Source organism: Colius striatus, unplaced genomic scaffold (genome assembly GCF_028858725.1).
Source record: "Colius striatus isolate bColStr4 unplaced genomic scaffold, bColStr4.1.hap1 scaffold_45, whole genome shotgun sequence".
NCBI lineage: Eukaryota > Metazoa > Chordata > Aves > Coliiformes > Coliidae > Colius > Colius striatus.
The window spans coordinates 903,553-921,256 of NW_026908526.1; the positions used below are offsets into that span (position 1 = coordinate 903,553).

At 53.5% G+C, this 17,704-nt stretch overlaps 1 protein-coding gene across 1 annotated transcript in view; it reads left to right on the top strand.

Annotated features, from left to right (window-relative positions):
* Positions 1-2,603: 2,603 nt before the first annotated feature.
* The window catches only part of LOC133629445 (scavenger receptor cysteine-rich type 1 protein M130-like), a 121,427-nt gene continuing 106,326 nt past the window's right edge, over positions 2,604-17,704 (top strand). The window contains 5 exon segments of the mRNA XM_062020077.1: positions 2,604-2,788; positions 13,807-14,049; positions 15,283-15,326; positions 15,714-15,842; positions 17,315-17,391. Coding sequence (XP_061876061.1) covers positions 2,604-2,788; positions 13,807-14,049; positions 15,283-15,326; positions 15,714-15,842; positions 17,315-17,391 — 678 coding nt within the window.

Consider the following 17,704-nt stretch of genomic DNA (forward strand, 5'->3'; position numbering starts at 1 on the left):
GGAAAATGTCTCCAACTGCCACACAGCCCTGTGACATTGTCCCTCACCAGCCCAGAGCCCTGCCCAGCCAGCGCAGCTCATCTGCCCCCACTCCAGAGCCCACAGCTGCACGTTTCAGACAACTGCTTCGTGCAGAAGTGGCTGAGAAACCTCCATATCCCGCTGGAGATGGAATCAACCCCCTGCACCTCCCAGCCCTCTGCCATCATCCTCCCAGGGCTTCAGACAGAGCCTCATAGGTGCGTGTTGAAGGTGAGAGGAGAGAGGTCCCACGGACAGCTTTGTTGTCCAAGCGGGAGATTCAGTTCCCAGTTTGGGACTCGAGACACACACTGAGGATTTTCCTTCAGCTCTGTGCAGAGCCCTGTGCTCAGTGGACAATCTGCACATCACGCACACCGTCGGGGGCTCTCCCCCACTGCAGGGCACGGGAGGTTGCAGAGGGTGGGTGCTGCCCCAGGGGAGGAGGCATCTCCACGAGCTGTCCCTGCCCGTAGCCTTCTCTTGGGGCAGAAAATGACACTTTTCTGGCCCAAGCCCTAGAAAGCCCATCCTGGGCACTTGGCAGCCCATAGGTGTGGTTTTGTACAAGTTTTGAGGGAAAAGACGGGATTTTATCAAGGTCTGGGGGTTTTGGTTGGGGTTTTGAGGGAGACGGTGGAGTTTTGGTTGGGGTTTTGAGGGAGAAGGTGGAGTTTTGGTGGTGTTTTTACAGTAAAAGTTGGGGTTTGTTGGAGATTTTGAGGGAAAATTGGATCTTGGTGGTGTTTTGAGAGGTACGTGGGGGTTTAGTACTGTTTGAGGGTAAAAGTTAACTTCTGGGGAAAAGTGATTTTTTTCATGGAGTTTGCAGGATTAAACTGAGCTTTGGTGCAGTTGTGAGGGGGAAAAGCGGAGTTGTAATGGAGTTTTGAGGGCAAAAGTGGGGGTTTTGTGGACCTCTGAGAGCAAAAGCTGTGGGGTTCTTGGAGTTCTGAGGCAAATGTGGGGTTGTGATAGTATTTTGAGGGCAAAAGTGGTGTTTGTGGTGCACTTTGAGGGCAAAAGGTTGTGTTTTTTGTATGAGGGAAAGGTGAGGTTTTTGATGGAGTTTGATGGGAAAAGCAGGGGGTTGGTGAAGTTCTGAGGGAAACGAGGCGGTTTGATGGAGTGTTGGCAGGAAAAGCGCAGCGTCGGTGGGGTTTTGAGGAAAAGGTGGAGCAGTGTTGGAGTTTTGAAGGAAATAGTGAAGTTTTGGTGGAGTTCTGAGGGGAAAGTGCGTTTTTTGGTGTAGTGTTGAGGGAAATGTGGGGGGTTGGTTGAGTTTTGAGGGAAAGGTGGGGTTTTGGTGGGGTTTTTAGGCTAATGTAGGGTTGTGGTGGGATGTTGAAGGCAAAAGTGAGGCTTTGGTTCAGTTTCAGGGAAAAGGATGGCTTTTTGGTAAACTTGAGAGGGGAAAGCGATATTTTTTCTAGAGGTTTGAGGGGAAAAGGTTGAGATTTGATGGGGCTTAAAAATGGGGATGAGAAAATGGGATTTTGGTTGTGTTTTGAGGGAAAGAGGTGGAGTTTGGGGGGAAAAGATTGAATTTTGCTGAAGGTTAGAGAGCAAACTTGAGTTTTGGTGGTGTTTTGAGGAAAAAGCGGGGTCTTGATGGAGTTTTGAGGGGAACAGTGGGGTTTGGTGGCCACAGTGGCCGAGCAGCTGCAGGGGAAGGCGAGGGGCAGCACTCCAGCTGCCTGTTGGCTTGGCAGGCGGGTCCTGGGGGGGTGCCAGCCACGGCCCCTGGCTGGATGGGGTCATTGAGTGAGCCTCCAGGGCACCTGGGCTTGTTGGCCACGTCCATCCCTTCTCTGAGCCGAGGCCGCCTGCCTTTCCTGCAGCTGGATGAGCTGAGGACGATGATGGAGAGCAGAGAGCAGGCGCAGGCAGCGCATCCTGGCTGCAGAGGAACACCAACACACAGCTGGAGCACTGCAAGGAGATCCAGCAGCTGCTGGAGTCCTTCACGCCATGCAGAGCCACTGCGGCTCTTCCTGCTCCTCTGGTCCTCGTCGGACACATCCAGCAGCCCACACCCAGCAGCTGAGTGGCACTGAGCCCTCTGCTCCCCATCTGCCTTCCAGGAACAAGACATGGTTTTGAGTGGTGATTGGGGTCAACCAGCTGACTCTGACGGGCCCCGAGGTGCAGGTGCGATACACCACACGGGCGCTGCTCCACCAGAGCTCCTTCAACGTCACCGACTACGACACTGCCCTGCTGGAGCTGGACCGGCCCGTGGAGTGCAACCAGTACGTGCAGGTGGCCTGTGTGCCTCACCTAGGCCAGGGAGTGTGGCCAGGCTGCTCTATCCCAAGTGCCGTCACACTCGGGACATCAGGGCAGCAGCTGGCCCGTGGCAGTGAGTGACTGGGTGCTGTGGTTACCGTTCAGCCAGGGCTAAACCACCGCCTGCCTCTCTTGTTGCTGCTGTGAAGTTTGGCTGTGTCTTGGGCCTGTGCAGGGATGCCACAGAGCCGCAGGGGTGTGCGTGCCATGGAACCTTGACATGGAAAAGTACTGACACAGAGTTATAACCAAGAAAAGCCTTAAGGAATGAAAGAAGCCCCTTTTGCCTCCTCATGGCCCTGCGGCACGGCCTGGCTGCCCTCCCTCTGCCCTGCAGCCAGGGGCCATCTCAGCAGCCCGGCGCCGGCTGCACGCCCAGCCCCGGGACACGGCTGCTGTCAGCCCCCTCCATGCTCACGCCGGCCTCGCACAGGGGCGACAGCAAACGCTCTGCCTCCGGCTCTGCTGCCGGCTCTCGGCCTCCTCGGGCTGAGGCGCGGCGGGACGCCGCCGGAGCGCCCGAACCGCTCCCTCCCTCCCCCCGCGCTGCCGCCGGCGCTCTGAGGGGAACGGCGAGGCCCGCCCACGGCGCGCCGCCCCAACCAATCGGCGCGCGAGATCGCTGAGTGGCGGCCCGGCCGGCCAATGGCGGCGAGAGGCGTCGCTCGAAGCCCTCCGCGCGCCGCGGCGCCGGGGAGGGCCGGTGTGAGCGCTCGTGTCGCTCGTTGTGCGCGCCCGGCCGCGCTGCCGTATCCTTCCGCCCGGGAGCTCTTCGCTTCGGCTGCGAACTCGCCCCTCGGTCGCCCCCCGCAGCCGTCCAGGGGCCGGGACCACCCGGCTCTGCCCAGGCCGTGGCCGTTCCCCAGGCACCCGGCGTTTTGGAGCGCCACGTTGATAATAAACTGACCCTGAGCAGCAGCGTGCCCTCGTGGGCAAGAAGGGCCGCGGCAGCCTGGGGGCAGCAGCAGAGTGTGGGCTGCGGGGGAGGGAGGTTCTGCTCCCCCTCTGCTCTGCCCACAGGGAGGGTTTCCAAACCCGCCTCCTGCTGCTCTGTGTGACCTCATCTAGTTGCACCTTCTGTAGCAGTGGGTTTGGACTTGATGACCTTGGAAAGGCCCTTCCATGCCCTGCCATTCTGTGTTTCTGCGATTCTCTGAGCATGGCCACCTTTGAAGAGCGACTTGTCGATGTTAAACCTGGCAGCACAAGCCCAGTCACAAGATGTCCTTTTCCTAGGGCCCCGAGGGTGCTGAGCTGGGCCGTTCCCGGCCTCTGCTGCTGCCTGCAGGACAGCCCAGGCAGACCCAGGGTGTCCCCACCACAGAGCCCCAGCTCCCCTGCTAGCCCACGCCAGCTGGAGGGTGCAGGGCCGCCAATGGGTTCCGCAGCACAACCCACGTGGTTCATGTGAATGCCGTTCCGTGCTCGCCTTCCACTTCCATCTGTGTGATAAATGACTTAGTCCCAAACAGGATTCCAGTGAAACTCACAACTGAGTAAACAGAGGCAAGCAAACAGTGCTGGGTGCACCGGGAGTCTCTGCTCAACCAAGATGCACGCCGCACAGCTCCAGTTGTCGGTTTGTATTTCCTCTGCTAATACATATCCATAGGCCTGCGCTCAGTAGGCCTCTCTTACCTAACAGCGTGCAGGTAGCAACAAGAAACGGCCTAAGCTGCTCTACCAGAGTGTCTGCCAGGTGGCCTTTGCAAGAAACAAGAACTATATACATAAAAATAGGAACTATATACACACCATCCTGCTTCTCCCAAACCTGTGGTTATACAGGGACAAACAGAATGGTTAAAAGTCACATTTCACCCTGGGGCCCCAGCATTGTTTCATAGGGACACGAATCAGGTGAACACATTTCACAATCTCCCATCTTGTTTTGTATGATACTGATTCGTGGTTTTGTTTCTAATCGAGTCACTACTTGCCGAATTGGTATCAATTTCGGATCTTCTTTTGTTTTTAGTATCATCAAGGAATGAGTTTTCTCTTTCCCTGGTTCTGAATCAACAGGTCCTGCAGTTATCTGCATTCCTTGTACAACCAAGTGTAGTACTCTCTTAAAAAAAGGTATTAAATATGGAATTACTAACAATCCTCCAAATATCCCCAGTACTACTATCCCAATGTTAGTAAGCCAATCACCCTTCATCAAGTTCCCCCATAGTCCTCCCAGATCGATTCCATTCCAAGTCTGAACTGGGACATGTGCAATTTTCTTCATTTCTTTTACAAGTTCATTTAGAGTGTTTCCTTCATCACCAATTTCTAAACAACAGTTACTAAGATTAAATTTTCCACAATCGCCCCCTTCTGTTGCTAACAAATAGTCCAAAGCTCAGCGATTTTGATACAAAGCAGTTCTCATCTTGGTGTTTTGTTTCGCAATTAATCCAAGTGCATCTCCAGTTTCATTTACAACTATTTCTACTACAGTTTGTAATCTATTTATTCTATTTAACATATATCTTGGGGTCCTATAGCCTCAGGATCCATCTTCTGCCCATGTAGCTGGATGGTAGTGGGCAATGATTATCTCGGGAGGTCATTTGTTATCTTTCCAATCTCCAACTTGTAGGCTCCGTTTATGGCACCTTTTTCTTCACTCATCAGCTTCAGCATACCCTTGGACTCCCAATCGCTCTCCCCGATTTACAGGTAGCGGGAAAAAACTAGGCCTTATAGTCCCTAATGTACAGGATCCTGCACAATTTGGTGGCAAATATGCATAAGCCAGTCTAGTGCAAATGCAATCATGTCCTTCAGGAGCTGGCCAGCCATTTGGTATGTTTGTCCCATTGATCCAATTCTTAAATTGATGATCCATTTCCAGTGGTCTTCCCCACTTATCCCATCTACTCCTAGTTTCGTTCCGTAGGTAATCTCCTTCACATTCCAAATTACCTACTTGTACTCCATCTTCTCTTAGATTTTGCCAACAACTCCTTCCAATGACACTCATTTGGAGCACCCATTGTTGTTTTCCGTTACCTTTTTCCATTGTTTTCCATACTTGGGGATCACTGATGTTGCTCTCCACAGACTCCCATGGCCATCGTTCCCCTTGGTTTGTCCCACCACAGACACAACAATTACTTACATTCAATGACTTGGCAATGTTTTCAGCAAGGTTTACAGATAGATTTTTAGCAGCTGTGGGAACTTCATGTTTCCCTCCTGTTTCCATTTCGTGACAAAATGAGTTCAATAACAGCCTGTGCTGCACCCATTCCCTTGTCCTTTCTTTTATTCCAGCATTACTAGCTACACCTGGATCCATATCTCATAAGTCCAATGTTGGTTATTTATTTCTGTTTCCAAATTCCTGGATTTATAAGGGTTAAATTTCCTGGGCTGCAGGCTTTGGGTGTACAATTACCGTCTGTTTGCATCCCGGTGATTGAAGCTTGTAAATTCCCACATTGTCTCTCAGATTTACCGCCTGCAGTATCCCAGCACACACAGGACCATCCATTGCTTCCACAGAGGTGTCCTGACCAAATGCCGAGGGCTGTTTGAGAAACTTCATTATTAGGATCTAGTTTGGAGTGGCTTCCACCTGGGCAAACATACTTTGGTTGATTCGTATAGTACCATCTCCCTGCAATTAGTGCTTGGATCATCATCTATAATATCACATGCATCCAAAATGAGCGACACCGATGCGTTCACACTGGTTATAACGTTACTTGTTCCAGTTAATCTCCCTTTTCCCGAATTTGTCCTCATTTCTCCCCAATATTGATAAGGGAGTTCTTTAGGATGGTCCTGTTCCCTTCTCTACATAGATCATACTGGGTTAGGTTAAAAATGTAGCTTCCAATGCTCTGGATTTTGCAGTCATAAATAGTTGTTGCCGCCACCGGCAACACCACCAGGCCGCCCGCACGGGTTACTCAGCCCCCCCACTGAGGTGACACGGATCACCACACACTCAGCATTGATGATACTTTATTCCAACCCCTTGTTTACGCCATGTGCTCATATCTGCTACCACCAGCACCTCCTCCCACTCCACCCCGTGCCCACCTCTTCTGTACCTTTCACCTCTCACGTTACAACCCGAGATCTTCTGGACGCCTACCACATCTCCCCCTCCCTATGCTCCATGACTCCAGTGTCCTGTGGCACAGGCTGATACATAACGTGTCTGCCCAGCACATGTGCCAGCTGAGCCAATTGCAGGAAGATATGATCAGGTGGTGGTCATGTTCCACTTCATTATTCAATCTTGCCAATAGTTGAGTGACTCCATCTTGATCTGCATCACGGTGAGCACTCCGAGAAACACGTCAATCTGCAAGAGAGACTCAGTAGACCATTATACTCATATCTTCTATGCCCCATGCTCTCCCCCTCCCTAAGACTAGTGTGAAGGATACCGTGGCTCAATGCATGGGGATAGCTGGTATGTCCATGACCCCTGCGGGCAGCCTATAACTCAAATTTTACTAACAAGCATCAGACCTCCATAATCAGCAGCAAAGCCAGCGTGTTTATAGTACTTCTAATTGGTCCTTTCTCTAAAAGCCAGCTGTAGTTTTCTGCGAGAAGCCTTGCAGTTTCACATGCTGCCTCAGCCTCCTCCTTGCTCCAAGCTGTTATCTCGTATGTATTTTTGCTTCTTCGTTTCTCACAGTCAAGAGCAGCTCAAGGTCAATCTGCACATTAATTTAGCAGCTCATGCCTGGTAAGCTTCTTCTTATCCACTGAAAAAAAAAGCACAGCTGACAAACAAAGTTCTTATACTTGTGCTAAAGGTAAAATCTCTAGCAGGTCTATGTTGCAAAGTTGTATGGCTGATGCTACTTACATTACTAATCAAGTCTTCTAATGTCATTGAGGTTTGGTTACTTTGTTTGCTAGGCCAGTATCCTAATTTGCATAGCTGAGTCAATAAAGCAGATACTCCTACACCTGGAGCAAATATACTAGTTGCTATTATTGTTGAGGGAGACCAAAGGTAACATAGTCATCACATTGGCCAGTAAATGCATGCACAAATTGGTTTGGGCAATGATGTTTCTAAATCATTGTGTGATTAGGCATCAAGAGCGTCAGTTGTCTCAAACTGCGTGGTCCCCTTTGTAATCTCGAGGGTATTCCAGGCCATGCCTGGTCCCCACAGATCAGAAAAATTCCCTTTGGTAACTGTACAGGCACAAGACTAGACCTGGATCTTTTTGGTGAAGTATAATTGCACCAAGATGTTGTGTTCTTCTACACGCCCAGGATGGGATCCACATTCTGTCCCAAATGTTTTGGTATTGCTGGTAAAATTAAACATAACACAAAAATCCATCTTTATAGATCCCAATAATTTTAACTCCTGTGGCTCTGTTGTCATTATTGGCAACCATGAAATGATCAAATCCCAGCTGTCAACTTTGCCATTACCCTTAACTAAGGGATTTGTTTTTAATGCATTTGATACAGGCCATTGTGCCACATCTGATGGAGCTCCCACCAAACAGGTAGAAAAAGGATTATCTGGAGTGGCCATTGATAAACATATTGTAGACTGATTGATGGCTTTGGCCAGTGTAAGCCACATGTTTTGCTTGGTTTGTTGAAATTGCCTAAAACCATTTACCACAATCATTTGAAGCATCAACATAAACCACCTTTTAGCTTCTCAATGCCAAAATGTTCTGTTCTTCCAAGTTCCATTCCTGACACCTAAAACGACTTAGAGAGTTTCCACTGTAAGAAAACCACTGTTCATCACATTTACAGCAAAATGCATAACATCACGACCAACAGCTTTTACACTCGTTGAGGCAAGGGACTGAGGATGGAAAGGACGAGCCCAGCGGTCCGTGAGGGCCGGGGCCGGCGGTGTCGGCGCGGTGTGTGTGGGGGGCTCCGGAGACACCGACCGGGCGCGGCAAGCGGCTGCGCGGCGGCGGCTGCGGATGGAAGGGGCGGGGGGGATCTGGCTCACTCCGTGCCGTCTCCGGCGCCGGCGGCGCAGCCGGTATTACTCTCTCCTGTGTTTTCTTTGTCTCCCTTCGCGTGCCCGATGGTGCCCAGTCTAACACGGGGTCGCGCTCCCCCACTCTCCTCTGATCATCCTGCGCTGCATCCCCGCCCGACTCTGCCCGCTCGGCATTCCCCTGCGAGTCGCCCCAGGGGTAACTCGGCGGGCTGGGCTCGAATGGGAAGCAGCTCTCCCGCGGGGGCTCTGCTCTGAAGCCCCTTCGCCTCTCTGACTTTGTAAAACTCTTGTGTAAAGAAGAACTTTTTTTTTCTTTTTTTTCTTTTCTTTTTTTTTTCTTTTTTTTTTTTCTCTCAGCACGCCCCGCTCAGCGCCGGGCGGCACCGGGCTGGCTTTCAGTGGCGACAGGCTGTGTTTCCATGGTCTCTTGTCGCTCCAGTTTCTTTAATACTTCCTGCAGGACCCTGTCCGTTCCCTTGTCTGTCTCCTTCGGCCTCGGCGCAACAGTCAACGCCTGGGCTGCAGCCATGGCCACACGCTGCTCTGCTTGCATTTCTTTTAAAGTATTTATCACGTCTCTCCAAACGAGACCTAGATCTTTACTGATCTTACTGTTGTCCTTATCACCATTAATAGTGGATTCCCAGAGAAGGTTTCCAATTTCTCGCCACTCACCAGAAAAGGGAGGTGAGATATAATTAGTCCTGATACCAAACAGTCCAGCTGTTGATTCGGCTACAGTCTCGGGCATATCAAGCCGCTGAGTTACAGCAGCGGCCAAATCCTTTTCCAACTTATACTTTTTCAAACAGTTAATTACTTCTCTCCATGGTTTTATCAGTTTCCGAGCAGTCTTATCTTCGTCTATAACCAAGTCCCAAAGACAAGTCCCATATGCTCTCCACTCCTTCTCATCAAAATATTTCTCAGAGTCCTTAAAAAAGCCTTTACAATTACTATGTACAAGTAGACCAGACAAATCGGTCAGTTTAAAGTCCACCCCCCGCTTTTCTAACAAGCGATGTAAAAGTGAGAGTGCTGCCTCCTTATCCATGTTGTCGGATCCTCGTCTCGCCTCAACCTGTAGTCACTCCCCCGGGTACAGCAACCTCTGCTTGGGGTCCGGCAGGCTTCCTCCGACGACTGCCTCTGCCTCCGGATTTTCAAGTCTCAGCTCCCCGCAGGCAGGCTCCTTACCCGGTAACACCCAGTGATGGCCCTGTTCGGGCGCCATATGCCGCGAAGTTTTCGGCTCTTGGCCTGAAAAAAACAGACTCGAAGTCTGCAAACCAGGCTTGAAGCCTGAAACCAGACTCTAAGTCTGAAAAACCCAGGCTCAAAGCCTGAAACCCAGGCTCAAAACCTGAAAAACCAGCCCCAAGCCTACTTCATGCGGCGATCAACCCAGGGTCCGATTCTCAGCTGGGTGGGAAGAAATCAGTCCTACTCAATGTGAGTGATAGCAGAAATCTTCTTCATTGAGAGCAGGCTCTAACTTATATACACAGCAGCTTCAAAGCTAGCTCAGCAACAGCAGCTAATAGATTACATTCTTGTGTTCATCCTACCTGTGGTTTCTGCCATCAGCAAGCTCCCTCACATCTTCCCATCTTGTTTTTCTCCGAAGTTGTTTTCCACCTTGAGCTGTTAGCTCGTTAGCTGAAAACAGCCCGAGAGCAAGAGAGAAGAGAAAGCGGCCTGCTGTCTGCGTGACAGCAACTGCTTTAACCATGGCTCTGACTCTGGTCTTGATTGTGCATTAAATTCGTATAACTAGAACTCAGATTGCCTTGCCCCATCAGGCCTAACATTATACCCCGGGATCCATGTCCATGCTCCCTCATTTTTTCTCCACAGTCCTCATCTGAGAAGACAGAAGCGGCAGAGCCCATCTATGAGAGACTGAGCACATCCCCCATTCCCTGCCCCCCTGAGCCATTGAGAGGTGAGGAGGTAGAGATATCAGGAGCAGTGAAATGGGATGGGGAAGAAAGGAGGGATGGGGGAGGGAGATCTTAAAGTGCCAGTTGTAATATTCATCATCCTGCTCCCTTTTTGCTTTTATTCCATTCTGTTTCTTGTAGAATAAACTTTCCTATTTTCCTCTCTCAGTCGAGCACTGGAGTCTGTTTTGCCTGGAACTGTAATTGACAGCGAGCCCTCCCTGCCCTTGTCTTAATCCACAACAATCTTGTTTATCTTTTTACTCCCATTTCGCTGAGGTCTCCGCCGTCCTAACGAGGGTGGGGGTGAATGGGGGCACTGAGCGAGAGACTGTCGTGGTGCTGCTGTGCTGGCTGGGCCAAACCACGACAGGACATCTGGGTACTGTAGCAGTGCTCTGAGACATAACATAATATCTGGGCACTGAAACGGGACTCTGTGGCATCACAGCACATGTGGGCACTGCAACAGTGCTCTTTAACATCATATCATAACTGGAGATTGCTACAATGCTCTGTGACAGCATATCTCGACACTGCACCAGTGCTCTGTGACATCACAGCATATGTAGGCACTGGTAGGGGGCTGTGTGACATCACAGAATATCTCTGCACTACAACAGTGCTCCGTGAAATCACAGCAATCCAGGACACTGCAGCGGGGTTCTATGACATGACATCACCACTGGGCACTGCACCAGTGCTCTGTGACATCACAGCACATGTGCACACTGCAACAGGACTGTGTAACACAGCAGCACATCTGGGCTTTGCAGCGGGGCTGTGTGACATGACAGCACGTCTGGTCACTGCAAAAGTGCTCTGTGACAACACAGGATGTCTGGGCACTGTAGCGGTGCTCTATGACTTCACAATATATCTGGGCATTGATGGGACTCTGGCATCACAGTAAAGGTGGGCACTGCAACAGTGCTCTGTAACATCATATCACAACTGCACATTGCTACATTTCTCTGTGACATCGTATCTCAACGCTGCAACAGTGCTTTGTGACATCATAGTATATCTTGGCACTGGAAGGGGGATGTGTGACGTAATAGAACATCTTGACACTGCAACAGTGCTCTGTGAAATCACAGCACTCCAGGACACTGCAGCGGGGTTCTGTGACGTCACATCACCACTGGGCACTGCAACGGTGCTGTGTGACATCACAGCATATGTGAACACTGCAACATGATTCTGTAACAGAAAAGCACGTCTGGGCGTTGCAGCGGGGCTGTGTGACATGACAGCACATCTGGGCACTGCAAAAGTGCTCTGTAACATTACAGGACGTCTGGGCACCGTAGCAGTGCTCTGATGTATAGTAGCATATCTGGACACTGAAACAGGACTCTGTGGCATTACTACACATATGGGCACTGCAACAGTGCTGTATAACATCACAACTACACATTGCTACAGTGCTCTATGACATCACAGCAGTACTAGGCACTGCACCAGTGCACTGTGACATCATAACATATCTAGGCACTGGAAGGGGGCTGTATGACATCATAGAACATCTTGGCACTGCAACATTGCTCCGTGGAATCACAGCACTCCTGGACACTGCAGTGGCATTCTGTGATATCACATCATCACTGGGCACTGCAACAGTGCTCTGTGACATTACAAGACATCTGGGCAGTCCATCACTGCTGTGATATATAATAGCATATCTGGGCACTGCAATAGTGCTCTGTGAAATCACAGGATGTCTGGGCACGGTAGTAGTGCTCGTGAGTTCACATAATATGTGGGCACTGGAATGGGACTTTGTGGTATCACTGCAGATGTAGGCACTGCAACACTGCTCTATAACATCAAATAAACTGCACATTGCTACAGTGCTCTATGACATCACAGCAGTACTAGGCATTGCACCTGTGTTCTGTGACATCATAACATATCTAGGCACTGGAAGGGGGCTGTATGACATCATAGAACATCTTGGCACTGCAACAGTGCTCCATGAAATCACAGCACTCCAGGGAACTGCAGCGAGGTTTTGTGATTTCATATTACCACTGGGCACTGCAGCAGTGCTCTGTGACATTACAAGACATCTGGGCACTCCATCACTGCTCTGATATATAATAGCATATCCGGGCACTGCAATAGTGCTTTGTGACATCACAGGACGTCTGGGCACTGTAGCAGTGCTCTAAGACATAATATCATATCCTGGCAATGAAACGGGACTCTCTGGCATCACAGCACACGTGGGCACTGAAACAGTGCTGTATAACTTCATGTCACAACTGCACATTGCTACAGTGCTCTGTGAAAACACAGCATATCTCAACACTGCACCAGTGCTCTGTGACATCACAGCATATCTAGGCACTGGAAGGGGGTGATGTGACATCATAGAGCATCTTGGCACTGCAGCAGTGCTCCGTGAAATGACAGCACACCAGGGCACTGCAGCGGGGTTCTGTGATGTCACATCACCACTGGGCACTGACACAGTGCTCTGTGACATTAAAAGACGTAGAATCATAGAATCATAGAATAATAGACTGGTAGGGGTTGGAAGGGACCTTTAGAGATCATCTAGTCCAACCCTCCAGCAGAAGCAGGGTCACCTAGATCAGGTGGCATAGGAACATGTCCAGGAGGGTCTTGAAGACCTCGAAGGAAGGAGCCTCCACAACTCCTCTGGGCAGCCTGTTCCACTGCCCTGTCACTCTCATGTTGGAGGCCTGTGGCCAGTGGGGTTCCACAGGGATGGGTTCTGGGGCCAGTCTTGTTCAACGCCTTCATCAAGGACCTGGATGAGGGGACAGAGGGACCCTCAGTGAGCTCCCTGATGGCACCAGACTGGGAGCACTGGTTGACTCCCCAGAGGCTGTGCTGCCAGTCAGTGAGAGCTGGACAGGCTGAGAGTTGGGCAGAGAGGAACCTGCTGAGGGTCACCAGGAGTAAGGGCAGAGTCCCCAGGTCCAGAGAGACAGGGAACGGCTGGAGAGAGGCAACACAGGGCTACTGAGATGCTGAGGGGATGGAACATGTGTGTGAGGAGGAAAAGCTGCGGGCCCTGGGGCTTTTTAGGTAAGAGGAGACTGCAGGGGGTTCTCATTAATACTGACAGATATGTCACTGGTGGGTGTCAGGGGGCTGGGGCAGCACTTTTGTTCTGTTGTATCCAGTGACAGGACAAGGGCTGATGGAAAGAAGCTGCAACACAAAATGTCCCATTGAAACATGAGCAAAAGCTATTTCCCTGCTGAGGTGAGGGAGCCCTGGCCCGGGCTGCCCAGGGAGGCTGTGGAGGCTCCTTCTCGGCAGGTTTCCAAGCCCAGCTGGACACGCTCCTGTGTGACCTGATCTAGGTGGGACCCGCCTGAGATGGGGGTTGGGCTGGATGAGCTTTAGGGGTCCCTTCCAACTGCCACCGTTCTGTGACTCTTTTTAGTGACGGCCCTTCCAGCTGCCACCCTCGGGCGATTCTTACGCCTGTGACCAGCGGTGATGATGCTGCGGGGCGGGAGCGGGAGCGGGAGCACCGGCAGCCGCGGAACAGGCGCCGTTTCCCCGCGGCCGCCCCGCGGACTCCATTTCCCGTCAGCGCCCGCACCTCGCTGTCGCGCAAAGCCGCCGGCGGCAGCCGCGGTGCCTGCCGGGAGTCGTAGTCCCAGCGTGCCCCGCGCGGAGCCCGCGCCGCCGCCCCGCTCGCGCTGCTGGGGTCTCTCAGCGCGGGGGCGGCGCCGTCGGCTGCTCCCGGGGGTCCCGGCGGAGGCGGCTCCGGCCGTGTGGGGCGAGGAGGAGGCGGCCGAGCTCCCCACGGCTGAGCGCCGGGCGGCGAGCGAGCGCAGGATGGGGGGCGCGTGGCCGGCGGTGAGCGCGGGCCGCGGGCGGGCCGGGGGGCGGCGGGAGGGCGGCGGGGAGGGGGCTCCGCAGCGGGCCGGGGGTGTCCGGTGAGGCGGGGCCGGGCGGAGGCGGCGGCGGGCCCGGGGCGGGCGGCGAGGCCCCGGGAGCCCGAGAGCCGCCCGCGGGCGCCGGTGGGGGGGAGGCGGCCGAACGCGGCTCCGCGGCGGCTCCTCGGGCCCCGGCGGCGGCGCGGAGCGGGGCGGGGGGAGGCGGGGCCGCGCCGTCCCTCCGTGCCGCGGGGGAAAGCGGGAGCGGGGCCCGGGCCCGGCGGGGGCTGCCGCCCGCGGCCCGCCCCGGCGCTGCCCCGCTCCGCTCTTCTGTTCGGGGTTTGACCCGCTCCCGCTTCCCCGCCGCCGCCTCCCGCTGCAGCCGGGCAGCCGCGGCGGAGCGGGACGAGCCCCGGGCAGCCGGGAACGACCGGGCTGGGCCCCGTTCTGCGGCGGGGAGTCCCGGGGGAGGCGGCCCCAGCGCTGGCAGCTGCCTGGGACACGCTTCGCTCACCGCAAACACTTTGTGTCCCGCTCTTCCCCCGCCCCGCGTTATTTCCTTCGCGCTGTTGTCTTTAAACGCTGCTTGATGCGGTTCCAGGGCGGGGGAGGGGGAGGAAGTTCAGCCCCAGAGAGGGGTGACAGCAGCTGAAAGGGTTCCTGGAGCCCCCCTGGAATCGCATCGGTAGTGCCGGGTCCCTCTCTCCAGCAGCTGACTTGGGGATTTCTTCTGAAGCCACCTCTCTGGAGGGGACGGTGGCTGCAGCTCAGGAGGGAGCCACGGGGCTGTGGGGCGGCTGCCTCTGGCCTGGCTGCCTTTTGGGACGGGAGGTTGCAACTTTGGCTCAGTGTCTCTGCTGCCACTTCTCCCTCACGGGTGGTGTGAGCACGTCTGGGGGCAGCAAACACACAACTGTGGTGAAAAGTTGGAAGCCCCACGGGTTGTCATATAAGTCAAGTGTTTTCAGTGGTATAAAGGGCTTTGGATTCCCTAAAGGAAGCCCCGTGAGGGCCATCAGTGGGAGGGGGCTCTTGGTCAGTGCTGTCTGCTCCTTGGGTTCATGTGGTGGGCACAGCTCTTTGTTCCTCTTCATGCTGGTTCAGTTGGACGTGTCCTACCCTCACCTCTTTCTGTGCTGCTACCCTCTGAACTCCCTCCACTGGGGTTTTATCTGTACTTGCAAGTCTAATTCTCCCTTTTTGTTGCTTGTAGCACACGGGAAGGTGACAAAAGGAGTTGTGTTGGTGATTTGTTGGGTAGGTGCAAGGCTTTGTGCTCTCACTGGGTGTTGTCAGCACCCTCCTGCTCAGAGCCATCCCCTTCCCCTAAACCACACACCATCAGTCACAGAAACAGCCCCCAGCAGAGGCACTTCCCAAACCAGCCTCATGCAAAAACCAAGGTGCTCACAGAAAGAGAAGCTGGGAGGGTTTGGAAACATCTGGGGGTAAACTTTGTGAGTCCCTGTGCAGTGTTCCAGCTGGAGCTGTGAAAACCTTCTCCAAGCCTCATTCCACTGGGGTGTCTGACTGTCCCCAGCCCCTTTCTCTTGATGATCTGAGTTGAGAGCCTTGTCCTCTTTTAGGAGACAGCCAGATCCTGCAGGTTGCTGGTTGTTGACCTGCTCTGTGTTTGTGTTTCAGGGGCCCTGTGGGCAGTGGTGGAAGCGGCCAGCGCCGGCGCCTCGGTTCTCTGCCTGTGTGAGAAGGGAGATGCCAAGGTCACGGAAGAGACAGGCAAGATGTCCAAGAAGGAAAAAGAAATTAAAACAGGTGAGACCCATCCCCAAAGTGATTGTTTCCTTTTCATCCACTGTTGTGTTTCAGGCTCCCGTTGGGCAGCTGGTGTGAATGGGCAAGGGCACAGAGCAGGGCTGTGGCTGGTGTAAGAAATGCTTCATTCTTCCCAGAAAGCCCAGTTTTAACCCAAATCCTGCTGCTGAAGCGTCACTAATGAGCTTCAGCTTCCCAGCTGGATGCATTCAGTCATCCAGGGTGGGCAAGAAGGCCAAGGGCATCCTGGCCTGGATCAGGAACAGTGTTGTCAGCAGGAGCAGGGAGCTGATCATTGCCCTGGACTCGCCTTTGGTGAGGCTGCACCTCCAATACTGTGCTCAGTTCAGGGTCTCTCTCTACAAGAAGGACATGGAGGTGCTGGAGAGGATCCAGAAGCAGCTACCAAGCTAGGAAAGGAATTGGAGCACGTCTCAGATGAGGAAGGGCTGGGGGGACTGGGGCTGTTTAGCCTGGAGAAAAGAAGGCTCAGGGGAGACCTTCTCACTCTCTACATCTACCTGAGAGGAAGCTGCAGCGAGGTGAGGGTCAGTCTGTTCTCCCTGATAACAAGCAATAGAAGAAGAGGAAACAGCCTCAAGTTGTGCCAGGGGAGGTTCAGACTGGATGTGAGGAGGAATTTCTTTGCTGACAGGACTGTCAGGCCTTGGAACAGCTGCCCAGGGAGCTGCTGGAGTCACCGTCCCTGGAGGGGTTTCAGAGCCGGGTGGGTGTTGCACTGAGGGAAATGGGCTGGTGGGTGATGGGGCTGGGACAAAGGCTGCACTCCAAGAGCTGAAAGGTCTCTCCCAGCTGAAATGATCCTGTGACTGTGTGATGCCTGTGAAGTGATGTGGCTGTGTTGGGCTGTGCGGGGCTCTGCAGGGAAGGCCGCGTCCGGCTGTGACTGTGGCAACTGGAGGCAGGGCCTGGCTGCCCCCCACAGAGTCACAGAATGATGGGGCTTGTCAGGAACCTTTAGAGATCTTTCAGCCCAACCCCCTGCTAAAGCAGGTTCTGCTTGGTCAGGGGCACAGGAACGTGTGCAGGTGGGTTTGGAAACCTGCCGAGAAGAAGCCTCCACACCCTCCCTGGGCAGCCTGGGCCAGGGCTCCCTCACATTGACAGGGAAATATGTTCCTTATGTTTAAATGGAAGCTCCTCCTAAAGCCCACAGGGGATACTTGCAGCAGCTTTTCACAGAAGCCAGTGTTTGCCCATGGGATAGAAAGCAGGGGAATCTGGGGCACTTGTGGCAGGTTCTCTCCCTTCCCTGCCCCTCTGGCCATGTGGCAGGATGGAGCTCAACCCAGACGGCACTGCTGGGAAGCTGGAGCACGGCCTGGGCAGCAGCTTCCTTGAGGAGCAGCTCTTGAAGAAGAACTCCTACCCCTGGAGTGCCCCAACCAGCTGGCCCAGACCTCAGTCTCAGCACTGCTGGGGCTTTTGCTGTGTGTTTGTTTCCCTTCCAGGCTTCACTCCTCTGCTGTGTCTGCCTTTTCCTCACTGCCCTCTTTTCCACCTGGTTCTGTGTTCTTCCATCCCCTCTGTGGGTTCAAGTCTGTTTCTGGTTTTAATAAAGATGTATTTTGTAGCTAATGAGACCGTCTGTAATTCAATGAGTATCAGAGAATCACGGCATGGTGGGGTTGGAAGGGACCTGTAGAGATCATCCAGCCCAACTCCCCTGCAGAAGCAGGTCCCACCTAGATCAGGTCACACGGGAACAGTGTCCAGGTGGGTCTTGAAGAGCTCCAAGGAAGGAGCCTCCACACCCTCCCTGCGCAGCCTGGGCCAGGGCTCCCTCTCCAGTAGGTCACCCCCAGCCTGTCCTGGTGCAGGGGGTTGTTCCTCCCCAGCTG